Source organism: Puma concolor, chromosome C1 (genome assembly GCF_028749965.1).
Source record: "Puma concolor isolate L17-30 chromosome C1, mPumCon1.1.hap2, whole genome shotgun sequence".
Taxonomy (NCBI): Eukaryota; Metazoa; Chordata; class Mammalia; order Carnivora; family Felidae; genus Puma; species Puma concolor.
The window spans coordinates 103,646,238-103,672,881 of NC_141674.1; the positions used below are offsets into that span (position 1 = coordinate 103,646,238).

At 50.0% G+C, this 26,644-nt stretch overlaps 1 protein-coding gene across 1 annotated transcript in view; it reads left to right on the plus strand.

Annotated features, from left to right (window-relative positions):
- The window catches only part of LOC147578298 (NBPF family member NBPF6-like), a 47,557-nt gene extending 21,409 nt beyond the window's left edge, over positions 1 to 26,148 (plus strand). Inside the window, exons 4-17 of the mRNA XM_086715186.1 lie at positions 1,695 to 1,742; positions 1,843 to 2,053; positions 4,321 to 4,417; positions 8,815 to 9,130; positions 10,888 to 11,164; positions 12,154 to 12,205; positions 12,991 to 13,166; positions 14,222 to 14,273; positions 15,101 to 15,276; positions 16,582 to 16,633; positions 17,420 to 17,601; positions 19,184 to 19,423; positions 21,611 to 21,855; positions 24,984 to 26,148. Coding sequence (XP_086571312.1) covers positions 1,695 to 1,742; positions 1,843 to 2,053; positions 4,321 to 4,417; positions 8,815 to 9,130; positions 10,888 to 11,164; positions 12,154 to 12,205; positions 12,991 to 13,166; positions 14,222 to 14,273; positions 15,101 to 15,276; positions 16,582 to 16,633; positions 17,420 to 17,601; positions 19,184 to 19,423; positions 21,611 to 21,846 — 2,115 coding nt within the window. The 3' untranslated portion in view covers positions 21,847 to 21,855; positions 24,984 to 26,148. The remainder of the gene's footprint in view (positions 1 to 1,694; positions 1,743 to 1,842; positions 2,054 to 4,320; positions 4,418 to 8,814; positions 9,131 to 10,887; positions 11,165 to 12,153; positions 12,206 to 12,990; positions 13,167 to 14,221; positions 14,274 to 15,100; positions 15,277 to 16,581; positions 16,634 to 17,419; positions 17,602 to 19,183; positions 19,424 to 21,610; positions 21,856 to 24,983) is intronic.
- The last annotated feature ends 496 nt before the right edge of the window (positions 26,149 to 26,644 follow it).

A 26,644-nucleotide genomic window follows, 5' to 3' on the forward strand; every position in this document is an offset into this window, starting at 1 on the left:
GATTGCTTTGGTTAGCATCAACATTTTAACGATATCTGTTCTTCTAATCCATGGGCACGGGAAGTTTTTCCATTTCTTTCTGCCCTCTTCAGTGTCTTTCGTAAGGCTTCTCTAGTTTTCAGAGTGCAGATCTTTTACGTCTTTGGTTGGGTTCATTCCTAAGTATCTTACGGTTTTAGGTGCAATTGTACATGGTTTCAGCTCCTCGATTTCTCTTTCTGCTGCTTCATTATTAATGTGTGGGAATGCGAGAGATTTCTGTACGTTGATTTTGTGTCCTGGGACTTTACTGAATTCGTGTATCCGTTCTAGCAATGACGCGGATGGAGCGAGAGTGTGTTATGCTAAGTGAAGTCAGTCAGCCAGAGAAGGACACATATCATATGATGTCACTCATCTGTGGAATTTAAGACACTCAATAGATGAACAATGGGGGGTTGGTAAAGAGAGAGGCAAACCATGAAACAGGCTCTTAAGTATAGAGAGCAAACTGAGGGTTTGTTAACCTCCGTTCTGTTAAATATGAGGGTAGGCCAAATGAACGTCATCAAATCATCAAGTTTATAGATGTTTCCAAATAGGTGGTCATTACATGTATTCAAGGACATACGTATAAATTAACATTTTCACAGTTCGAAAGAGATCTTATGAGAGACACATGAAATCCGTGAGTGACAAGCATGAAATATGGTTGTTTAGTGACATTATAAAAACAACAAAAAAAGCAACTCACACGTAGAGAAGGAGTCGAGGATATAGGGATATCCAACATCAGTTTAATGGAAAGCCAACATGGTGCCCCAAGAGGGGATAAGAAAGCCTCATAACACAGGAAAACAGCCAGAAGAACAGTGAGAGTTGGGACAAAACATTTTTCTCAAGTAAATATTTATTCACTTAGTATTATGCTCTGCCTCATGTCTTACACTTTTTAATGGATAGAGGACAAACTAGAGAGACCCAGAGAAGAACATCTAAGTCTTTGGAATCTTTCACTCACTGGAAAAGCCTGAAGGTCTGTTTGACCTTAAAGAGAAGTGGGGTGGCTTCATGACAGCCCCTCAGTAAAACCTGAGAAACTATTTCTGCCTTGATATTTTTATGCACACACAAGAATGAACAGTGAGAACGATGCTGAGATGTGTTTGGAAAGAGATGGGGTCTGTGGCACCTGGGTGGCTCGTTGGGTTGAGTGTCTGATTCCTGATTTTGGCTCAGGTCATGATCTCACGGTTCATGAGATCAAGCCTCCTGTACGGTACTGTGCAGATAGCACAGAGTCTGCTTGGGATTCTCTCTCTCTCCCTCTCCCTCCACCCCGTCCCGCTCACGTGCTCGTGCTTTCTCTCAAAATAAATAAATAAACTTAAAACAGAGACAGACAGAGAGAGATACGGGATCTGTGGTATTAGCACAAGGGTAGACAACTACTGAGAGTGGCCGCTGAGGGGTGGTCCCCATCAGTGGTGACCTTCAGGGGAGACTAGGCAGCCTTGGGTATCCGCGTAGCCTTGGCACCTGGAAGGCAGTGGCTCCCAAGGTTCCATGACACCCCCCGCGTTCCGATTCTGTTATTGCAACTGCAGACCGTCACCTGGCGTGCCGGGTGCTCGGTCTGTCATTCCGGTTGGAGTCTGAGCTACAGGCAGTGCCTTGGGCTCTCGACTCTGGCATCTCGAACCTTCTTTTTGTAGCTGCTGACTCTCCAGTGCTGTGGGGTGTTGTTCAAGTTGTTCCCAATAGTAAGTAAAGAATTCCTGTGTCCTCGCCCCTCAGTCCTGATTGAACCTACTTGATTTCACTTGTTTTTAACCCGTCATGTGTTTGATTTCTTCTCCCCAGTCCCCAGCTCTACCTCTTCTGCCACATGTCACCATGGCAGCACCTTTTGACCCGGTGTCTGATCCAGGGACAGAAATGAGCCTCCTGGAACTCAACCAGGAGCTTCAATCCAAGCTGGAAGCAAGCCAGCAGGACTTCCGAGACCTCAGAGAGAAATTCCTTGTATCCGAAGCTACTGCCTACTCCCTGGCCAACCAGCTGCAGAAATACAGTAAGTCCTACAAGGTCAGGGTCACCAAAGTGATGACTGTCTGTATTCCTGGAGACAGGAATTGGCTTTGTGTGGAGAGAAAACGAAAGCCCTCTCCGGACTTTGTCTTCTCTATTTCCATCGTCATGATAAATTCCATTGTGACCACAATCCAGGAAAAGTAGCAGTGGGTATTTCTTAATGTATGTTTGTTGGTTTTGAGAGAGACAGTGTTAGTCGGGGTGGAGCAGAGAGAGTGGGAGATAGAGGATCCCAAGCAGGCTCGGTGCTGTCAGCACAGAGGCTGACGTGGGTCTCGATCTCAGGAATGTGAGATCATGATCTGAGCCAAAATCAAGAGCTGGGCGCTTAACAGACTAAAGCTCCCGGGCGACCCAGTGCAAGTGGGTGTCTTACCCTCATTTTGCTAAGGATGGGAAGAATGGGGAAAACGAGACTAGCAGTTTCTCCAGGTTGGTTTGCAGTGCTGTATAGGGCGGGGTTAGAGTTAACTTTCTAGTGATTGATTCCTGACGCAGACCCGGAAATGCCTGGTCCTCTCAGGATCCTCTGTGTGTGTGTGTGTGTGTGTGTGTCACATCCTGCATCACTGTTGGCCTTCGTGTCTCGGACTAATGAACTCCATCACGTCACACTTCTCTGAGGTTCCATTGGCAAAGCAGCGAGCTGGCTCGCTGGGGAAACTTGCTGATGGTGCACACGGGGCGCGGGTGGGGACCAGGGGACACGGCCAGCTTGCAAGGAGCTGGAAGATGGGTCTGCTTTCCCTGAAACTGCGGTATCCACGAGCGAGGCCGTCCAGACAGTGACTCCCCTGATGAGAGGGAAGCCGTGCTTCCTGGGCACAGGCTCTGCTTCCTGAGTCCTCGGTAGCCATTGACACCCTGTGGCGAGGTAGAGGGCATTTCAAGGCCCATCAGACAATCTGTGCTCCCTCCTGTGTCTCTCCCTGAGCTGGGGAACCTTCAAGGATGCAGGATGGCCAGCAGGGCCAGGCCTGGGCCAGGAGTCAAGTGGCCCGGTGAGAATGAGGGTGAGCGGGGGAGACCACAGCCCCGGTGACCGCCCAAGCCAGTGTGTGGAGCTGGCCCTCCCCCACAGTCAGCCTGGAATGGGGAGGCCAGCTGCCTGTTCATTCAGAGGGGGCTGCCATGGCGGGAGGAATCCTGAGTTAGGGGCATGTGTGCAGCGGGGCAATTGGAAGGAATCCTGACGACTCTGAGCCCGAACTGTTGCCGTTTCCTTACCAAGAGTTTTCCGTAAAACAAGGGGAGGTGGGATTACAAATGACTGATGGGGAGAAAAGTAATGTTGGAAGCGGCTCTTTAGCAAGGTGAAGAGATGATGAGCTTTGGGGAAAGGACAAGCAGAGTTTTCTTTGCATCTTTCCTGATAACCATGACACAAGTGCGGGAAACCACTTGTGAAGACGACGAAGGAAGACATCACCCAGGAGCTTGGGGTGGAGGGAACACAGTATGGCTCTGGGCCAGTCTTCCTGTGCTCCCCCCCCATGCTGCCCTGCCCCGATTTCCGTGCCTCACATTCCTCCTCTGTGATCCTGCTGCTGTCATAGTCCCTGCTGCTTTGAGTGGAGGGGACGGGCAGTGAGAGAGGGACACAGGATCCGAGAAGTGGGCTCTGCGCTGAGAGCAGTGAGCCTGCTGCGGGGGCTTGCACTCACAAACCACGAAGTCATGACCCGAGCCCAAGTCGAAGCTCGCCTGACTGAGCCACTCAGGCGCCCCACCCCGTCTGCTGCTTCTGATACCACAAGCTTTGTTAGTGTTTGGCCGTATCGCTTTCAGGTGCTTCTGGTTTTACGCATCATAGTGCACACAAGAGTATGCGGGTGAACTTTTTGCCTTTGAGATGTGTGCTCATTATCCAACTCAAGGGAACCATGAGTCAGTCCTGTGGTCCTAAGGGCCTCACTTCATGGCCCTGCTTAGTGTCCTACCTGAGAGGCTGCAAGCTCGGGTGAGTGGCCATGATCAGGGTGAGTGTCAGGGGATGTGGATTCTGATTCTGCCAAATACCAGTCATTCACCTTGTCTAGTTCCTGTCCACGCCTTGGAGCTGCTCTTCCCTCAGCTCTAAAACAGGGAGGTATCAAATACCGTGTAGCTGGGGGGCTGAGGAATGAGATGCGCAGAGCCCGATGCTGGGGTTACATTGTCCTGGGGTACACCCCGCCCCCTCCCTGGAGGCAGCGAGCACAGCGGCCCGTGTAGCTTGTCCACTGAGGCCGGTGTCTGTGTTCTCAGAGTGTGAAGAGTTGAAAGACATCATCGAATCCGTGCTGGGGGAGACGCTGCAGTGTAAGCAGGGGAAGTTGGCAGAGACCTTGACCGAGAAGCTCAGGTAAGGAGGGCTCCGTGGCTGGTGGGAGGCCGTAGGCATCTCTGACTCCTGTCAGCGACAGGTCTGGGCCAGGAGAAGGGCAGAAACTTGCCTGGCACACAGGTGCACACACACATCTGTCAAACAGTGAAGACAGCAGTATCTGGTGTATTGCGGGCTCCAATTATTCGGGGCCTCGCTCAATGTTTGTATTTTTTTTTTTAATTTATTTAAATCCAAATGAGTTCGCATGTAGTGTATAAATGGTTTCCGGAGGAGATTTTAGGGTATCACCTCTTACAAGTGCCACCCGGTGCTCATCCCGAAAACTGACCCCCTAATGCCCATCTCCCATTTAGCCCATCTCCCACCCAAAACCCCTCCAGCAAGTCTCAGGTTATTCTTTGCATTTAAACGTCTCTAATGGTTTGCTTCTGTCTCTGTTTTTATCTTAATTTTCCTTCCTTTCCCCTGGTGCATCTGGTTTGTGTCTTAAATTCCACATATGAGTGAAATCATGTGATCTTTGTCTTTCTCTGATTGACTTATTCGGCTTAGCATAATACACTCTAGTTCCATCCACAGTGTTGCAAAGGGCAGATCCATTCTTTTTCATCACCAAGTAACGTTCCGTTGTATCAATTCATGTACCGTGTCTTCTCAATCCATTCATCCGTCGATGGACATCTGGGCTCTTTCCATCCTTTGGCTATTGTTGATAACAGTACTATAACATTGGGGCGCAGGTGCCCCTTCGCATCAGCATTTTTGAATCCTTTGGATAACTACCTAGTAGTGCCATTGCCGGGTTGTAGGGTAGCTCTTCTCTTAATTTTTTGAGGAACCTCCGCACTGTTTTCCAGAGTGGCTGCACCAGTTTGCATTTCTACCAGCAAAAGTGCCAAAGTGGTCCCCTTTCTCTGCATCCTCACCATCTGTTACTCATTTTAGCCATTCTGACAGATAGGAGTGGTATCTCATTGTGGTTTTACTTTCCTTTTCCCTGATGATGAATGACGTTGAGCAAGTTTTCATGTGTCTGTTACCATCTGGATGTCTTCTTTGGAGAAGTGTCTGTTTCTGTCTCTTGCCCATTTCTTCACGGAATCATTTGCTTTTTGGGTGTTGAGTTTTGAGTTTGATCAAGGTTGTTTCATAGATTTTGAATACTAGCTCTTTATCCGATATGTTGTTTGTAAATGTTTTCTCCCATTGCTTCGATTGCCTTTGAGCTTGTTGTTTGTTGAAGCTTTTTATCTTGATGAGATCCCAGTGGTTCACGTTTGCCTCAGGAGACATGTGTAGTAAGAGGTTGCTGCGGCCGAGGTCAAAGAGGTTGCCACCTGTCTTCTCCTCCAGGATTTTGATGGTGTCCTGTCCTACATTTAAGTCTTTCATCCATTTTGAGTTTATTTTTGTGTACGGTGTAAGAACGTTCTCCAGGTTCATTCTTCCACACGTCTCTGTCCAGTTTTGCCAACCCCATTTGCCGAAGAGACCGTCTTTTTTCCATTGGATAATCTTTCATGTGTTGTCGAAGCTTATTTGGCCATACATTTGTGGGTCCATTTCTGAGTTCTGTCTTCTGTCCCCTTGTTCTATGTGTCTGTATTTGTGCTGATACCATAGTGTCTTGATGATTACAGCTTCATAATGTGGCTTGAAGTCCAGAAATGTTAGGATTACTTGTTCTAGCTCTGTGAAGAATGCTGGTGTTCTTTTGATAGGGATTGCATTGAGTCTGTAGATTGCTTTGGGTAGTATTGAGATTAAAAACATTTTTTTTTTTAGTATTTCTTTTATCTTGGGAGATAGAGAGACAGAGTGCAAACAGGGGAGGGACAGAGAGAGAGAGAGAGAGATCCAGAATTTGAAGCAGGCTCCAGGCTCCGAGCGGTCAGCACAGAGCCCGAGGTAGGGTTCGAACCCACGAAGCGCGGGACCATGAACTGGGCTGAAGTCAGATGCTTAACCGACTGAGCCTCCCAGGCACCCCAGTAATGACATTTTAACAATATTTGTTCCTCAGATCCTGGAGCATGTAATGTTTTTCCATTTTTGTGTGTGTGTCTTCAATTTCTTTCCTAAGCTTTCTACAGTTTACAGCTTTTTGTAGTTACAGCAAATCTTTGTGGTTTTCAGTACCGTAGTAAATGGGATCAGTTCCTTGATTTCTCTTTCTGCTGCTTCATTATCGGTATACAGAAATGCAAGCAATTTCTGTACGTTGACCATATTCCAGCCAATTTGCTGAATCCATGCATCAGTTCTAGCAGTGTTTTGGGGAGTCTTTCCGGTTTTCCATGTGGAGTATCATGTTGTCTACAAAGAGTGAAAGTTTGACTTTTTCCTTGCTGATTTGGATGCCTTTTATTTCTTTTGCTGTCTGGTTGCTGAGGCTAGGACTTCCAACACTATGTTCAACAACAGTGGTGAGAGTGGACCTTCTGTCGTGTTCCTGACCTTAGGGACCTCAGGTTTTCCCCACTGAGGTGATATTAGCTGTGGGTCTTTTGTAATCGGTATATATGATCTTGAGGTATGTTCCTTCTATCCCTACTTTCTTGAGGGTTTTCTCAAGAAAGGATGCTGATTTTGTCAAAACCTTTTTCTGCATCGATTGAGAGGATCATGTGGTTCTTATCCATTCTTTTATTCATGTGATGTATCAGGTTGGTTGATGCGCAGATATTAACACACCCTTGCAGTCCAGGAATAAATCCCCCCCTGATTGTGGTGAATAATTCTTTGTTGTTGTTTTTTTTTTAATTTTCTCTTTATTTTTGAGAGGCAGAGAGAGACAGAGCGCAGGTGGGGGAGGGGCAGAGAGAGAGGGAGACCCAGAATCCGAAGCAGGCTTCAGGCTCTGGACTGTCTGCACAGAGCCCGATGAGGGCCCGAACTCACAAACCTTGAGATCATGACCTGACCGAAGTCAGACGCTCAACCGACGGAGCCACCCAGGCACCCCGTGAATAATTCTTTTAATGTATTGTTGGGTGTGGATGGGTAGTATCTTGTGGAGAATTTTTGCATTCGTGTTAATCAGGGAGAATGGTCTGCAAGTCTCCTTTTTAGTGGGGATTTGGATGGTTTTGGGGTCAAGTTAATGCTGGCCTTGTAGAATGAGTTTGGAAGTTTTCCCCCCATTTCTATTTCAAACAGCTTCAGAAGAATAGGTACGGACCCTTCTTTAATGTCAGGTGCAATTCCCCTGGGGAGCCATCTGGCCCTGGACTCTTGTTTGTTGGGAGTTTTTTTATTGCTGATTCAATTTCTCAACTTGTTATGTATCTGTTCAAATGTCCTATTTCTTCCTATTGCAGTTTGGGGAGTTTATATGTTTCTAGGGATTTGTCCTTTTCTTCCAGATTGCCCCATTTGTTGGCATATAATTGCTCATCATAATGTCTTCTTTTTTGTGTGTATTTCTGCAGTGTTGGTTGTGGTTACTTCACTTTCACTCCTGAGTTTATTTATTTGGGCCCTTTCCTTTTTCTTTTGATAAAGCTGGCTAGGGACTTACCGATAATGTTAATTCATTCAAAGAAGCAGCTCTTGGTTTCATTGATGTGTTCTGTTTTATTTTATTTCCATATCATTGACTTCTGATCTCATCTTTATTATTTCCCTTCTTCTGCTGGTTTTGGGCTTCATTTGCTGTTCTTTTTCCAGCTCCTCTAGGTGTAAAGTTAGGTTGTGTATTTGAGACTTTTCTTCCTCTTTTACGAAGGCCTGGATTGCTATATGCTTCCCTCTTATGATCGCCCTTGCTGCATCCCAGAGGTTTTGGACTGTCGTGTTTCATTTTCATTGGCTTCCATGTATCATTCACTCTGTGTCAAATAAATATCATTTATTGAGCTGAAAGTCACCAAATTCAAGTGAACAATTTGTGGCATTGGCCACATTCACAATGTTGTGGGATCACCACCTCATTTGCCTGTAACACAGTCACCTCCTGAGGGATGACAGCTTGTCGGTCATGTTTTCCTTCAGACAATGCTGTCCTCTTGACCCTGCCGTTCTCCTGACCTGTGTAGTCCACACCAGCTGTCCTGTCCACATTTCTGTGGCTGGCGCTGGGTCCATGCACAGCATGATGCACACCGTGTAGGTTCACAGGAAATGGCTGTGCCGCAGGGAGGGGCTGAAGGGACATCTCTCTGACGGGTGTTGAGGAAGACACCTGGCTTTGTTTACAGAAGGAGGAGCTGCAAAGGAGGTCAAGGAGCCTCCCCGACACAGAGGAGCCTTGTTTTACCTTCTTCTTTCTGTGTCACAGGCAGGGCCCCGCACACGTGCCAGAACGTGGCCTTGAGGGCTCCTTGTGGAAATTCTCACAGAAACGTCCGTGAAAGCTCTTAGAAAATCTATTCAACTCTGTGTTTTAAACTTTTCTCTATGTCCCACCTTAGGCAATATCATATCCTGATTAAAGCTCAGGCTGAAGAGCTGACCCAGTTGTGGCAGAAGTTACGGGAAGGGAGAGAAGTTTCTGAGCCACTCGATCAGCACCTCAGGGACCTCCTCACCCACGATGACCCCGAGCGTTCCCAAGGCCAGGGCTTCCAGGAGCAAGTGGCCGAGGGACGCAGGCTGGCAGAACGCCTTGCCCGCCAGCTCAGCCCCGGTAAGGCGGCCACAGGCCCTGAGTGCACTGAGCTGCTCCGAGGTCCTGGGCTCCCCAGACATCTCTCGCCTCCCCTCACATTGTTGGCAGCCGCTATCTTGGTTTCCATGTGACACATGGGGCCACCAGAGGACCTGGACTAGCAGGTGGAAAAGGAGAGGAGAAGTGCACAGGGTGGAGGTCACGGTGCTCCACCCATCTGTGTCCTCCCCGAGGGAACTGCCTTTAGGGCAGGAGGCAGCCTCCACCAGTGTCAGAGCCCAGAAGGGAGGACGAGGAAGGAGGCAGCTTGTTCGAGTGCAGGGAGCCCTGAGCTAAGCGGGCAGTTCCAGGCTCCCGCCCAGGAGCTGTCTTTATGAACTGTGGGCGAGAGAGTGATCTTCGCTTTCTCCATAACTGTCTCCTCATCTGTCTATCAAGTAATCTGTCATAGCTGTGGTGATCACATGCGGCAAGTTCACGAATGCACTTCAGGAAAAATAAAGCCCCTGACTGTGTGGAGTTGAATGAGGTATTGGATGTAGTAGGCCTTGGAGGTGGAACGTCATTTAGACTGAAACACTTTTCATACAGACGGCCCGTCCATAACAATGACGTCCACTTGGGGACCCATGAGTCCACATGTGGAGGGACTTGGGACCGGGTGATTGTGCTGTCCTTGGGGCAAGGAGGAGACTCTACGTGAGCACTGGGAGCACACAGGGCCTGCGCCTGTGGCATGACTGTGGCACCTGCAAGACACTGTTTGCAGAAGTCGGATCGAAACTGGACAGGCATCCACGGATCTGGACAAGAGACAGTTTAAACTTTTGCCCAGTCTCAGTCATGGTGAGCCTCCGAATCAGAGACACTCCCTGCTGGATCTGAAATCCATACCGCAACAGTTCTCAAGGGCAGTGCCCTGGAGCTTCAGAACAAGAGTTAGTCATGCATAGATAATTATGTCGCCAGGGCATATAAGCCACTGTGTTTATAGTGGTGATGTGGGAGCTCACTCACGGGAGATTTCTGAATTTCTTTGCAGAAGATGAGGAGGAGGAGGAAGAGGACGAGGATGAACAAGCAGAAGAATCCCTCACCGCCAGGTAACAATGAATACTGGCGACCCGGTAATGTGTGGGTGAAAAAGGATAGGGACTCAGAAAGAACAGTAGGTGAGGTCACAAGAGTCCAGGTGGCAGATGCAGGGATCAGCAGAGCTGCAGATGGTAGTGATTGAATTCCCTCAGCGGCAAATGGCCCTGTTCCCTCGGTTGTCTGCTGTCGCGGGGCTGCTTGTCTGGGGGAGCCCCAGATGAACTCAGCAGCCTTAGGATTCCCTGTACGCACAAAATACCCGTTCTCGCCTGTAAATGAACACCAGGAGGAGACGCATCTCTACACAGTTCTCAAAGGTCCCTGGTAGGAAGGTAACCAGCAAAGGAACTGATAGACAGACAGCTGGCAAAATTAACACGGAATTACCTAACCAAAACCAAAAAGTTGGGGTGTCATGTGACACTATGAATAGAAAAGTGCCTGGAGGGCACAAGTTTCTGCAGGGCACAGTGACTCAAGAGCTGTAACCGCTTGATCAGTCTATGTTAAATTCAACATGACTCAGGCACGTGGCGGTTGCCCCTGGCATGGACTCCCATTTGTCCTTCGTCTCGTGACTGTACCATACTGGGATGGTCGAGTCTCATTCCTCATTGCTCGTTATGTGGCCAGTGGACTGAGTATCTATCTGTTGTTGCTTCTCTCCCACCCTTCCTGGCCACACTCTGCCTCTTGTAGGATAACCTTTTCTCTCTCAAGGCTATGGTCCCTTTCCTTTCTGCGACCACTCCCTTGCCTCCCATCAACACCAGCTAGGTAGCAAGCCATGGTGTCTGATCCTCCTGGTTTCCTCTTCTGTCGTTCTTGCCCCACCTGGCACAGCATGGAGCTTCCGGAAGCTGAAAAGAAGGAAGTCCTCCAGGACACGCTGAATGAATGTGTTTTGACTCCTTCCATTGGCCAAGAAGGGCGTGACTGCTACCAGCCTTACAGGGATGGCACATTCCCATCGGATAAACAGGAATTCGGCTCTGCTCTGGATGTAGCCTGTGAATGCTCCCATTCCAAAGGGGATGAAACTCCACCCGGTTCCCCAGGTAGGGTCCATAATCTTTGTTTGCACACACCCTGTGTAGACTAAGAGATTTAACCCGCAGAAGTGGACCATGTACTCACAGACAATTTCCATCCAGGCTCTAGGATTGAGTTTGAAATAAGACATTCCATGAGTCAGTGAGCTTTGTTCGATTCATGTCTAAAGCCATGGCACTTTTATGTCTGAGCCGCCGCCCATCGCTGCTCTTAAGGTGGTCCTGCCAGACTCCTATACCTCTCTATCCCAGGCAGAGGAGGTCACTATCAGACCTCCAAATTTTGGATTAATCTCTTATCTCTCTTGCCAGGCTCTGATTTCCATCCTTGAACCATGTTTCTGAATACCTATGGCCACCCAAGGCTGTTGGAAGCCTTTTCTATATCATGGGAAATGTCATGATCCAGGTTCACTGTCTCTACCTGGTCTGTCTCTTCCTTTTCTTCTTGTCTCAAATCAGCTGAGAACCAGGACAGGACTACGTCTATCATACGTTGTATGTTTCTCTGCAGCAAGGCAGGGCCCTGGAACTTCCCGACCCCATGAACGGCCCCTGGTGCTTTGCAGCTTTGAAGATTATTCTGCTTTGATGGTGTGTAGATTCCAATTGTCAGTTTAATCTCAACGGCTGATTCCTCAAAACCATTGGCTTGTAGCGTTTCAAATGGAAAAAGCCTGAATATTGCAGCAATGCTCTAGGAAGCAGCCAGGTCCTTCCCCAAGATCTCTGGGAAAAAGGATAAATTTTCTGTGTGTGTCGACCTGTCTTAGGACACTGTGATCATGGCCTGTCATATCAGGGACATTTAGTTGCTCAAGAAGGCAATCCCAGTGATTTTTTCCAGGGCCTACTGAATCCCTCCCGAATGATTTCTCTCTCAATTGCCTGTTATGACTGTGCTTCTATTTCTGTCCTCTGCTACACGGCACATGGGAGTGAGCATTTGTGGAGGGGAATCTGCCTAATGGAACTTTCTCTTCATTTATTTGCAGACAACCAAATGGGTCACGAGGGGCTGAAAGGGCGAGAGTCAGATGCCCCCAGGTAATTCTGAATACTTGGGGGCTGGGAAATCAGTGGTGGCGTCTGCAGACCTCAGATCCAAGGAAAGGCAGAAAGTGCTGGATAGAACCATGTTATCCATTCGGTCAATGGCCAATTATCGGCTTTCACAATGGTTTCTGTTTTCATTGTGGTACTTGTATCGCTCCCATTTCTTAATTATGACTCAAGTTGAGTAACACACAGTCAGCTGGCCCAGGTGAGCTAAAGGCACAGGGATTCCTGCACTCACCATTCTCCCCAGCATTCGAGAGAAAGGCAATCAACTTTCTGCCCCGTTCGATTTAGCGGGTGGGCATGTATTTCAGAGCAAGAATGTACGTAGACTAAAATGTGCCATCATGCCGTGATATTGAGAGAGACAGGCCTTCATGGCATGAGAATTCTGAGAGAGTAGCCCGCCCCCGAAGCTGCACGCACTGGTCCAGTCCATGCAGGACTCAAGGGCATTTGAACGGAAGGGAGGGAGCCACTGCTGTCCTGTGACTCTGTGTGTTTGAGTCAGGACTGGATGGCACGGTGCTCATTCAGGCTCTTTCCTCATCAGCTTGCTAGGTAGCCAGTGTACAGAGCACTTACTGTCCTTTCTGTCTGCCGCCCCTGTGACAGACACACCTCGTCCCACACAAAAAGAAGAGTTGTTGCTCTCATTAATGAGGCACTCTCTTTGCTTTTGTGAAAATGCCTTTTGCCTTCCATCAAAGCCAGACAGGACGTAGGATTTCAGATCCCTCTTTGGTTAATCTTCAGTTTTCCCCCTGACTCAGGCTCAGTAGACTGCTGCTAGAGGTGGTGGAGGAGGAAATCACACGGGACTCTCTGGATGAACGCTACTGGACATATTCGGTTCTTCCTGACCTGTCTGACTCCTACTGGCCTTACAGGAGCACCGCCATCTTCTTCCCTGAGGAACTGGAAGTCTCTTCTGCTCTGGAAATGGCCAGTGAGTACTCCGCTGTCAGGGTGATCAAGCTCCAGCTGGACTGCCCCGTACATCTCCTGGTCTTTGTGCCCCACACCTGTGCTGTGCTGAGAGAGCTCATCCCTGTGTGCAGGCCCTGTACACACATCTTGATCTGAGCCAGGCTCCAAGATGGATGGAGTTTCAAGCACAGACATCATGTGGGTCAGGGAACTCTTCTCCCTTCCTACTCCCAGGACATGCCCATGTCCCCTGGGCTTCACTGTCAGGTCATTGGACCCAAGGGCGGCATGACAGATACGACTCGCCTCAGCAACACGACCATAGACGGTGTCTGTCAGACCTTGGATGCAATGCCTCTTCTCACCTTTCATGCTCCACATTTCATCTCTGAGCCAGGTCCTTTAAGAATCCATGCCTGCCACAGTCGGTCGGAATCCTTGTCCAGGGTAAAAGATGTAACCTTGGCTTTCCTGTTCTTAGCCTCATTCTCTATCTCTTTGCTTTGGCTTGTCTTCCTAAGCCTCGTCTGAAAACCCACCCTACGTCCTCTACTGTTAGCTCGTTTGTGTGTTTCCAGGAGTAGAGCTGTGCGTTGGCATTCCCTCATCACAGGAATTGCGCCAAGGTTTCTGTGTAGCTCCAAAGACTCATTTTAATTTGAGGGTTTGTACTTGCATGCTCTCTGTTCCATCTCAGTGTATAAATTCCACTAAGCCGTCACCAACCAGGTATCTCACGAGAGAAGGCTGAAAACTGCAGTAATCCTTTCAGAAGGTAGAGAGGCCAGGTCCCCAGAATCTGTGTGAAAAAGAGAACTGAAAGTGTTTGCACAGACTCAAAACAGAGGAAATTGTGATGATGATCTCTTGGAGAGAGCAAATTTCTCCCAATGGCTCAGGCCAGGAACTCAAGCCAGTTGTCACACTATCCGAGGCACCCTGAAATATCCTTCTCACTCAACCTGTGCTCTCATTGAGCATAGCTGAGTCCCCGGGTGGCACCGAACACTGGGTTACTAATGTGCAAGCAGGGATCTGTTTAATGTGACTGGCCCCGTCTGTATTTATTTGCAGAAAATCAGACCCATCAAGAGGAGGAACAAGACCAAGACCTGACATGCGCCAGGTAAGTCTGAAGAATCATGGGTTGTTATTTCAGTGGTTCAACTCTACATTTCACAGGAAAAACAGAAACCGCCAAATTTACCTATTTCATCCATTTCCAGTCTCAGAATATCTTTTTTGGCCATGACGTGTGTCTTCATGTGTTATGTGGATAAGTTCCTTTAATGATCCCTCAATTTCGATAACCGGCAGTCAGTTGAAGTAGGTGAATTGTCACTCCCTGAGGTGCTCTGTATTGCCCTGATCTCTCCTTTGGGAAACACCAGAGTGACAGACGTGTCTACTTCTGTCTCTCTGGTGTTACCTCTTTGAGGATCTGCTGTAGCAAATGGATAACTGCAAAAAAATTAAAAAACCTCACATGATGTCACGATAGTAAGAGAAAGAGTCCTTGAAGACACAAATCTCTCCATGTGGATGATGCCTTTTAACATGTGTTCACTTAGCCACTGAATGTATATCAACAAAATTTATGCAAAAGGGTTGAACTCATGTTTACGATTCTCCATGTGTGCTGTGAGTCATGACATCCATTCCACAGTAGTTCAGTTTGGTGCACAGAAGTTGGTTCTGTGGCCAGTGCCCTGAACACCTCTGTTCTGTGTGTGTGTGTGTGTGTGTGTGTGTGTCTCCCTGTCTCTCCCTCTCTGCCTCTCCTGCCCCCAGAGCATCCACACTGTGCCCCTGAAACAGGAGGATAGTTTTCCCTGTCAATAATGGGGTTGCCCCTACGTTATGACCACACTTCTCGGCTTCCCGTGAAAACCAGTAAGATGCTGTGGTGTCTGCTTTTCCTGTTTTAATCTTCAGACCTCCCCTCCCCACCAGGTTCGGCAGGGAGCTACAGGAGAGTGCAGAGCAGGATGTCCAACAGGACTCACTGGATGAACGCTATTTGACTTACTCAGCTCTTCCTGACCCATCTGATTCCCCCTGGACCCACAGCAGGCCCAACATCAACTCATATGAGGATCTGGATGTCTGTCCTGCTCTGGAAGTAGCTAGTGAGTCCTCCACTGTGAAGGTGATAAAGCTCCAACTGGAATCCCAAGTCGACCCCATAGTTTGGTATCCCTACTCTGCTTATGTTGGAATTTGTTATCCAGGTGTTTCAGCCCCGTAGACATATGGATCTGAGTCAGGCTCTAGGATAGACTTCTAAGCACAGACATCAGATGCATCAGGGCCCTGCCCTCTGTTCCTCATCTCAGGCCATGCCTGTGGCTCCTGACACAAGTCAGGACATTGGGGTCAGGGCGGGTGTGACAAACCCACACTCATCTGTGAGGCACACGCAGAGGAGTCTGTCTGGTTCCTGATTTCCACACAATGTGTCTCCTCAACTGCCATCCTCTCACTTTCATCCCAAACAATGTTCCTTGAAGTTTTGTGCCTGTCAAGGCGATGTCAGCCTTACCCATGTCTTTGGGTTTGTTGTTTCCCTGGTTTCGCTGCTCTGGTCCCCAGTGTTGGTTGTCCTCTGTGTCCTCTGTGTTGGTTGTCTTCCCTAAGTCGTCGTCTGAGTGTCAGGACATAACCACCTCTACCATCAGCTTGCTTGTACGTTTCCCTGAAGCATAGCTGAGCCCCGGCATGGCCCCACCCCGTGCATGGCCCATGTGCCTGTGTAGCAAAAGGGATCACGGACAAAAGATTTCCTTTGATTTGAGGGTCTGCAGATTCCGTGCATCAGTCTGGCCTCTGTAGAAATTCCCTAAAACCCTGCCACCTAGAGTATGTCATGAGGGAAGCTAGTGAGAGAAGGTTGCAGTAAGTTTTGAGAATGCAGGTAAGCTGTTCACCAGAATCTGCAGTAAAACCGAGGTTGACCGGGGCGCCTGGGTGGCGCAGTCGGTTAAGCGTCCGACTTCAGCCAGGTCACGATCTCGCGGTCCGTGAGTTCGAGCCCCGCGTCAGGCTCTGGGCTGATGGCTCAGAGCCTGGAGCCTGTTTCCGATTCTGTGTCTCCCTCTCTCTCTGCCCCTCCCCGTTCATGCTCTGTCTCTCTCTGTCCCAAAAATAAATAAACGTTGAAAAAAAAAAATTAAAAAAAAACAGAGGTTGACCTCTGCAGACAGACTGTTGAGATGGGGCTCTACCAGATCAGGGAAATCCTGCCCGATGCTTTAGGAAAGCTAGCCAAGGCACATTCCCAAGACACTTCGTGAGGCCTCCTGGATTATTTCTCTCAATGCCCTGCTGCCCAACTAAGGACATTAGTGCCCGTGTGCTAGTTGCGTGGGACACTTAATTTTCATGTCCAAGTGCTGCTCTGTTTATGTGACTGGCCGGTCTGTATTTACTTGTAGACAATCATAATGATCTTTGCGATGAAGAAGACCAGGACCCGACATGCCCCAGGTAACTCTGAAGAATCATGGGCTTTAATTCACTGGTGACATCTGGGGATCTCAGGTCTAGGCCAATCTAGAAAGTGCTAAATGCACCTATTTCATCCCTTCCGACACCCACAAGGTGGTCCTTCAGCAAGGTCCTCTGTGTCATGTGGTACTCGCATAGACCCCGTTATTAATCCCTCTCAAATGGAGTATCTGCCGTCCACTGACGCAGGTGGACTAAGCAGTCCCAGGATGCCTTGCACTCTCCCGGTCTCTCCTCGTATTAGGTCCCGTGTAAGATGCACAGCTCTCTCTGCCGGTTGCCATTACCACATTGGCGGGCATTCACAGCAAGGATGGTTTTAGGAAAACAGTTTTCACGTCTCAGTATTTAGACACGTCGGCCTTGGGCCCACGAGATATCCAGGAGTCTACAATGCTGCCTTAGCCTGGGGTTCTCTTGGTGCTTTGTGTAAATCTCCACACAGTGTGTGCCAAAGTGTTGATGCTGCTTTATCGTCCTCTGGTGTGCTGTGGGTCATGACTGTTGTGCCCTGGGGTGGTTGCGACTCCTGCCCCATAAGCTGGCGCTCTGGCCATGCCCTGAGCACCTGCCCGCCCCCACACTCCCGTCCCTGCACCTATCCCGGGTGCACCCACACTGTGGCCCCAGCTTCAGGCAGACTGCTTCATTTCCCTTTGTGGGGATCCCGCTTGTGTTCTGTGACCAGTCCCTCCGTCCTGCCCTCAAAACTAGCTGGCACTGCATGTTGACTAAACCTTCTTTCTGCATGTCTCGTCCTCCCAGCAACACCAGGCTCTGCAGGGAGCTGCCAGTGGCCCCAGAGGATGAAGTCCCACAGGACTCAGTGGGGGAATGTAATTTGACTCCTTCCTTTGGCCATGACCTGTCAGACACCTATAGGCCTTATAGGAGTGCCTCATTCACCTTTGATAAACAGGAAGTCTTCTTGGGCGTGGATGTAGATGGTGAGTCCTGTTCTTGTGAGGGGCACGAAGTTCCTGCTGGGGCCCCAGGAAGCCTGTCCTCTGTGTCTTCAACAACCTGAATCGGCTGAGAGTTGCATCCCTGCCAACAGGCGCTGTAGGCTCGTACCGGTTTGAACTCTGCTCTCGGATTCACTCTTTAAAAGGCATCCTGTGGCTCAGAGCCCTTTCCTTCCTTCTGTCCCAGGCTGCCCTCTGTCCCCCGGCCCCGTCCAACATGCAGGCTGTTGGTACCAAGTGAGGCTCGAGAGGAGAAATGGAGAAAATGGAAAAAAGCGTTCAGAATCTCAGCCACCGCTATCTTACCCGGAGACAGCTGGGTGACAGTCCTCCTTTGTTTTTTCCTGATTTTGTTTTGTTCCAAAAGGAGACCTCTGCTACTTGTGCAATTCTGCTGCCAATTGTATTTCTTGTGTGGCTTCCTACAAACTCCCTGGCTTTCCACACACGTTTGTGGTCAGCTCCACATTGGCTGCATCTGTTAAATCGTTGCTGAGCTGCTAGTTGTTTCTCCTGGGGCGCCCGCCTCCCTGTGTACCAGAGCACCCAGTTCTACGCAAATGATCTGAAACAGTCGTAAATGCAAAGAGAACAGTTGCTAGACGCCCCAACGACCCCTGTGACCCTGCAGGAGTGCCAGCTCCTACCCTGTCAGTGCACTCTGTGGTGTGAGCAGAGCCAGGGCTCATCCAGCCCCTCCAGGAGCTCAAGGTCTCCAGGAGACGCTCCATGAAAAGCAATCAGGGCTGAGAGGTCCCAGACGATTTCTGTTCTCACTAGGGTTCCCATGGTGGCTCTTCACTTGGCTGCCTGGCACCCTGGTCACCCTGCAGAGCTCTGTGTCAGAGACACTGACAGCCAGGTCTGGGTTTCCATGGGGGCAGGGATGGGACAGGTTAAGACGCGTCTCAGGAGGGTGATGTGTGTGACATGGCCTTGCATTAAGCCTGGGCCATGAGAGGCTACGAGGATGGGCGGAGATGAATGAAGGCAGCGTCTCCATTATGCACAGCCCGTCCCCGGTGCAGGTTCTGGTGGGAACGTGGGAACAGTGTGTGTGGGCTGTGATTGCCGCAGGGGGCGCCCCAGGAGGGCTGCCCTGCCCCAGCCTCCCTGCGCTGGGACCAGCCAGGGAGAAACAGGCATCTGAAGCCTTGAGGCCAAATTCTCCCCCTCTTCTTTTTTCTTTTGGGGCACATATCAGCAATTCTTTCTCGTTCTGCCCTGAGGCCTCTCTAGAACCTTCTCTCTAGGCTGTAGGATGAAGGGTACTACTACAGAATAATAGGCATGAGCCCGCCTCCCATGCAAATCCGTCTGGACTCCAGGGGGTGACCTTCCCTTCAGGGACTTTGCGTCCTGGACACTTGCCATCTCAGCATGCCCAGGCATAGACACAACGGTGACATCGCCTTCGTATCCATGATGTCTGCCTTTGTACCTGCTCACTGGCTGGTCTCACAGACGGTGGGGGACGAGGTGGGAGTACATCACAAATGGAAGTTCTGGCAGTGCTGAGTTAAGAAAACTAGGGTTTGTCCATTGAAGTGTCTTCTTGCTTCAGCCCCGATGCAGGTGCCCGGTCCCCAAGGGCCATCGAGTGGAAACTTGACTTTCCCAAGGACGGAGGTGCAAGCTTCACAAGCACCGCCACAGTCAGATACCCAGGTGGCCAATTCTGTGCCAGGGCAGCCGGACCAGCAGGTGGCTTGTGGTGACCACAGAGCCAGGCTCCGCCCCTCCCCCACCATCAGGAGACTGGCAGCCACGATGGTTTCTGGGAGCCAACGGCCGCTCTTCCAAGGTGAGAGGTGCGGGGGGAGTGGTAGCTCTAGTCACAGGGTTGTGGGTGGGGGCAGCAATGGGGCCTCTTGCAGGCTTGCTTTGCCCAGCTCCAAACTCACAACGCTCCAGCTCCAAAGAGCTCGGGGCTGAGGGTCAGCTCTGTCTGCCCAGGTGCCATGGTTTCAGCCTCCTGGCTGTTTACTGGCCAAGTTATTCATCATCTCATGTATGTCCCCCTCGGTCCCTTCATCTGAAACCATTGAAAATGGGATCTCCATCCCATCAATGCTGGGAGCATGAAGCTACATAATTTCCAGGGGCCCGAGTGAGCAAAATGGCTTGAGAACATCGATGAATCTGTGATGCGTAATTCTTGTGTCTTTGTGGCGTCTGAACACTTGGAAAATGGTTCCGTGGCATTGTTTCACGTGTGCTAGAGCTGTTCTTATCTGGCTCCGCTTTCGCTGGACCCCATCTTCCCGGACTCTCTCAGCAAGGCTTGTGGGCCAGTGTTTGCTCTCCTTCAACATCCATCAGGCAGCCAATATTCCCTGTTAGGCGCTCACAGTAACAGTGGAAATACTGGCTCCACGACAGTTTCCCATGCATTTGCCTGGTTTCCCTTCTCTGCAACTATAAGGGGCCAGTTTCCTAATGTGCACACTCTGTTCTCCAATACTTCACCTAGTTCCTCTTGTCCCCCCTCATCTCCACGAGCACGTCCCCAGCTTCGTTGTCATCAGGATCCGCGTCAGCTCACATTTCATGAAGACCGAGCGTTTCAGCGTTCCCCTGGGTTGTGTCGTCTTTACCCTCCCACCCTTGGTGTCCCCTCCTGGAGCCTGGGTCTCCTCCTACAGGCACCGACTTCATCTGTGAAAAGAGGAGATACAGTTCCCAAGTGAGGTGATGAGGGCACAGCCCTGTGGTCCCGCGGAGATGCTCCAGAGGATGCCTCAGTGGGAGTTCAGGGAAGCACAGCCCTGACAGGTGGCTTAGGACGGGAGATTCTTATTGTCTTCTCCCTCTTGCCTCTCTGCCACTTCTCCCTGACTCCCGTGGTCCCGGCCCAGACTCTCCTGGTGGCTCAGTCCCTCTCTGTGGCTCACCTTCCCCACAGGCCTCAGCAGGAAACGGGGCTCCATGCCAGACTTTCGTCCAAGGAGGGTTTCTTAGTCCATTCAGGCTGTGATAACAAAAATGCCATAGACCGGGTGACTTAGTCAGAGCAGAGATTTGTGTCTCCCGTTCTGGAGGCTGAGTAGAACCAAAATCGAACAGTGGCACATTGGGCGCCTGGTGGTACCTCCTTCCTGGTGATGTGTGGCCGCCTTCTTGCTCTGTCCTCACAGGGTGGAGGGGTGAGGGAGCTCTGTGGGGTCACTTTCATAGGGCACAGATCCCTTTCTTGGGGGGATCTGCCTCCCATAAGCCCACTCCACCCAGCATCACGTTGGGAATTGGGTTTCCACAGATGAATTTGGGGGAAGACAAACTATCACTCTGGGGCAGGTGGTTTTACTCTGTTTGATTCTCAGCCTGATCTGCTCTGTAATTCTTCCCTGGTGCTTAAAAGGTCACCTGTTTCTTGCCACAACTCTTCTCATCCTTCTCAAATTTGTATATATTTTCCACTTGCAACTGACCGAAGAGTGTTTAGAACTTTATGCTCGATGTCCCCCAACCCTTAACTGCCCATTTACTCAATTAGAGAAGAATGTGCTTATAGACACACATATTTACGTCTTATGTCACACACATTACGTGTATTCGGTGTGTATGCTCTGCATAGTGTACATATATGAAATATATCAAATATTGGGGCGTGTTCTGTAAATTCCCCAGCTTTGGTTTCCCCGGTGACTCTCAAAAGGCTTGCCTTCAACTTTGACTCCTCCCTTGAATAGGACAGCCTCTTTCGAGCACCATCTCCTGGCCTTTGTCTCTTCTTTGTCAGAACTGTGTGTTTTGACCAATTCTACTTTTCTCACTTTCACTTTTGGCTCTGGGGGCATGTTGCCCTGCCCGCACTCTTATCCTTACAGGGTAGCGTGAGAGAGGTCAACAACACAGGCTGTAATCAAAGCGTGTCCCTCGGCACCCCTCACATGTGAACTTCCCGATGGCCTTTCTCGTCCTGCCTACCGTCCTTATTTGATGTCAGCATAGGTAGAGAATTTAGTCACAGGAAGATGATGACTAACAGTGCATCCTGTTGATGTGCTTTTATTTTCAGAGCAGAGTTTGGAAGCTTCCATGGGTGTGAAGAACCCTCCCAAGCTGGAGGGTGACGCTGCTGAGGGCTCGGTGGCCAACCAGTGTGCAGGTCAAGTCTTTGGCCACGTTAATGCCCTGGGTGTGATGAAACAGAACATGATCAAGAGAAAAGTGCAGTTTGGCAAGGGCAGACTCGCGTGCAGATTCCGAGGCCTTCAAGCTTAGGGCACAGAGGTAATGGCGTCCGTGGCTCTTGGAGTATGGATTCCTGTTGCTCTGTTAGATTATAGCTCCGCCCACACCCCAAACTGTTTTTCTCTTCCTCATTTTGTCCCTCCCCCAGCTGCCCCTGCTTCTCTCTGGTCCTGCCTCTGACTGATCCTGCCACTGTCTGGTCCTGCCTCTGTTTGCCACGGGGACTGCCACCCTGGGTGCCCTCCCATCTCCATCAGCTGTGGCATGTGAGCTGTGCTGTGTCTCCACGGGGGCTGTCCTGGGATTCCCTCTCCCATGTCCTCATGGCCGCGGGGAATTAGGCCCCACGGCCCCCCTCAGCAGACCGGCATCATTTACACGTGTTGCCAAACACATGGCACTTTGGCACAAGGCACACACTTTCATGGCTTCTTTGACTTCCTTCCTTGCTTCCCCAACTCCATGACCTCTTTCTCCCAGAGCACTGTTTTTTTTTTTCCTTAATTTTTGTTTTAAAGTCATTTATTTTCAGAGAGACAGAGACAGCACGAGTCGGGGAGGGGCAGTGAGAGAGGGAGAGGGAGGGAATCCCAAGCAGGCTCCAGGCTCTGAACTGTCAGCACAGAGCCAGATGCAGGGCTTGAACCCTCAAACTGTGGGCTTGTGACCTGCGCCAAAACCAAGAGTCAGATGCTTAACCGACTGAACCACCTAGACGCCCCATCAGGAACATCATCTTAATGTCTCTTGCACATGGCTTCTCCTCCGGGGTGTTTCCAGGATCCCGACTTAGGACGACACTTACCCCTCAGCTTCTCCATGTGAATAAGAAGTGTTAAAACTGAGGAGAAAGAGCACCCTGACAAAAACTCCATGACAACATGGGTCACCTCTGGGACTGCCACACGGCCTGCCTGGTGTCGGGTTTGTCCTTGGCCCCAGGTGAGCAGGCCTATGATAATATGTGTGGGGTTTCCAGGACTCAGTGTCCACCCACACCTTGGGACCTCAAGAGAGCTGGCATCAGGTGGAGGACACTCATGGCACTCTACAGGGACACGGGCCAAACACAGATGCAGAGGCCAGGTTTCCAACCTGCACAGACATGAGGTGTTCAGGCATCCACCTGTCTTCCCTTTTCACTGCCGTTACCGTGTCTACATGCCCAGCTGGTTCATAAAAGGATCCACCAAAAGGAACTGAGTTGAGTCTCAGGCCAGAGCACATACGCGAGCATTGACTGAATTAACTTTGGGCAGCTCTGTGAAGTCCCCGCGAGATCCAGGGGAACACGAGACAATCTGTGCCTCATACAAGTCCAGCGGAGAACGGGGATTCAGGGGAGGGTGTCTGAAGGAAGACCAAAATCTTTAGGGCCGGTATCGTCATGGTGGCAGAGATGAGGACGAGAACACCGTGGTCTGAAACAGAGTAGCTTAGCTAATAGTTCTAAATCACGCTGTCGTGAAAGAAACACTGAGCTTTGAACTCACGTGAATGCCGTCACCCAATACCTTGAGATTTTGATTTCAACATTCTGGGCTGGGGTGTGGGTAATGGGAGATGTTTTAAAGCTCTGCTGGTATGCACCTAGGAATCAGAAGGACTGTGGAGCTATAGGATGTTCATAAGCCAGATAGAAGGATCCCGTGTGTGTGTCACTCATTTTGTGGACAAGCTGAGTATCAGCCCCTGATGGAGTTGACATTCCTCCCTCAACAGAGCCCAGAGAAAGAAGGGGACAAAGACACATGAATGAATTCGATGAATACTCCCTCTTCTGGATCCAAGTGTCTCACAATTTTTATACTATAGGATGCAGTAAGAAAGAAATGTTGCCTAGAAACCCAGTGTAAGAACAACAATCCCTTCCCTGATTACCAGTAACGGAATTCAGGGCTCTTTTTCCTCCTCGTGCAATGAAAATCACGGTTGACTCTTCACTAAATGCGTTTCCCAGCCTCCTGACAGGTGCACTGCACATGGAAAGGAAATGTTTTAATCAAACTTTCTCCTTATATAAAACCTCAGTAAAGAAGCTTAGGTCTCCCTCTGCCCTTTGCAGGCCCTCGTTTACATTAGTGTCAACACCGAGAGACTCTCCTCAGGGACAGTTTGGGAAACGTGCGAGGAGAACCTAGACGACTAAAAGGAAGGCTCTTCCGTTTTCTCTGCAGAGTTCCGAGTGTCTCCACTGAGAATATTCCTAGACGTTCCCTCAGGTGTATCCTGGCGTGAGGTGCCCTGCAGGGGCTGTTTGGGTCCCTGAGCAAAAAGGGGTGAGGCCCTGGCTACACTCCCCACTCTTTTCGTCATTCCCCTTGGAGTTTCTCCCTTTGGGGTTCTTTTCAGCCCCTTTGGGGCAGGATTTCTGTGCAAAGCCTTATTTCCGTCCAGCCAAGCGGCCAACAGCGTCTACTGCCTGCCCACACCCCCAGATCGGAGGCTTTCATCTCCCGACCCCCACATGGATGGGAAGGGCCCGAAGCCTGGGTTTCAGTTCCAGGGTGTCAGGCACAGGTCACACGGCTACAGGTGGTCCTTATCAGCCCCTTGGCCCACGGTTCCTCATCTGCACACGGCAGGACTGAACTGGGACATAGTCTGAGGCCCCTGTTGCATCTCACATCCTGGGGCTCGTTCCATAGCCTGGCCTCCCCCTTCAGAAGACCAGGGCAGGGTGAGAAGGGGTGTGTTTGTCTGCAGAGGGCCCCCTCCTTCCTTCGGCAGTCTGTTTCTGAACGTGTGTGTCGGGGGCTAAGCACATCCCTCCGTGGGACACATGAGAAAGCCATCACTTTGCTTCTGATGAAGGGGGTTCCAGGGTGAGGTGGCTGCTGAGGAAGGGATGGTCGGGACCTGGCAATAGCTCATGGCAGCCTTGAGCTGGGATGCCACCAGGCGCCTGCTGTGGGGAGTACAGGGGTCCCTGCATCCTACAGTGTAGGCTGGATGCAATTGAGGGGGCTATTGCTTCAGACTTGTGGCTCTCACTCTCCCCCTCAGCCTGCCTGCAGACCCCCCTTCAGCTCCTTCTCTGCACGGGGGCTCAGCTCGCCCCTGGCCTCTGTCACCACGGAGCCATCCCTCCAGGCTCAGCCGTCAGCAGGACCTGAACAAGACTCACATTTGATTCCTCTGTCTCTCTCTCTCACTCTCTGTTTCAGATACCAAGGACTCCAGGAACTAAGAAAAAATACTCCTCATTTAAACGAAACCCCATCATAAAACCCCATCATTCTCCACTTGCTGAAAAGAACTCTAAAGCAGCAAATCAAGCTAAAGCCCAAATAGAACATGTGAGGGATCCTTTGCTGAGAATTGACATCTCGATCATAAGCCACTCTCTGGGATTTTTACTCCAAAAGTCTGGTTTGATGAGAGGAATTCTCGCTCTTCTGACTCCAGTCGTGATAAGTCGCCGAGGCAACCAATGCCCAGACCACACGCCCTTGTGAGACCCCTTCAGTCTGGCTCCTCTCCATTCCATCCTGTGGATAAGCAGAGGCTGGAGCAACGTGGCAATAGACCCCATGTCAAACTGGACATTCTGGGACACCAGCTGGGCTGTGCCAGGAGAGACAGCATTAACTACACAGCGTTCTTGCTGAAGAGGCTTAGCCTGAATCTGAGCACGAGGTAGGGATCAGACAACTGCAGAATTTCGACCATCGAACAAGACATCGGGCCTGTCTTTCTTCAAACAGCCAGTGTCCACAGCACAAATAAGATGACAAAAAGGAGAAGAGATATCTTGGGTTCCAAAGGACTCAGAAGAATGTGCTATCGTAATTTTGTAGTCCTTTCGAACCCCAAACATCTCCTCCCCTTTCTGTGGCTGTCTCTGGTGGTGGTGACACTTCCTTGTCTGTAGGGGACAGGCCAGATGTCTGGCTTGATGGTCTACATCCTGAAGGTGTCTGATCACTTCCTCCTGATTAAATCAGGCTAACCCTTTTCCCTGGTCGTTCCCTCGTGAATGCTGTGTGTGTCCCAGCCCTGCCCACCCAGAGACCCAGAGCCTCCAGTCTGCCATCACCATCATTGTGAGAGCAGCACTGGTTGCCTTCTATGGGGGGCCTATCAGCTCTTTCATGGTGTTCTTCTTGGGTGTGACATCTGAGAATGTGCGAAGATGCTGTCTCTAAAGTCTGTCTCCACAATGTTACCATCTTTTAGTGATCCCTGCAGTGTGTCACAACCGTATCTGTTTGTATGTTGGAAAAACTCTAGTTGTATCATCCTTGTGTATGTGTATTTGCTGGCATTGTGCTGTGGAAAAGAACACTCCCTCCCCGTTCTATATCATTAAAGTGTTTATTTTGACAATCACTGGGGACTGGTGAATTATGTTTCCTTCAGGGCTCCAATCCATCACCATCGTGATGTAAATGTTCTTGGTTCTCTTCTCGTATTTAATGCTGAGTCTCTGTATCTTTTAGGCTATATTTCTTTCCCCTACGGGCAAGAGTACATATGTGTGTCTGGATGTGCATTAAAATATATTGCCTTGCTTTGTACGTTTGGTCAGGATGTAGACTGTAAATTGGTTTTCTCTCCATGGGATATAAATTGGCTTCTTTTGGTGGTGGGGAAGGTGTATGCAGCATCAGAGATTTTGCTCTTTTTCTCGAAAATCTATTAGTTCTAGGGGTGCCTGGGTGGCTCAGTCTGTTAAGCGTCCACCTTTGGCTCAGTTAATGATCTCACCATTCGTGATTCGAACCTCGATTCGAGGCGTCTACTGCCAGCACAGAGCCTGCTTAGCACAAAGCCCACTTCATATCCTCTGTCCCCCTCCCTCTGGCCTTCCGCCATGCACGTTCTC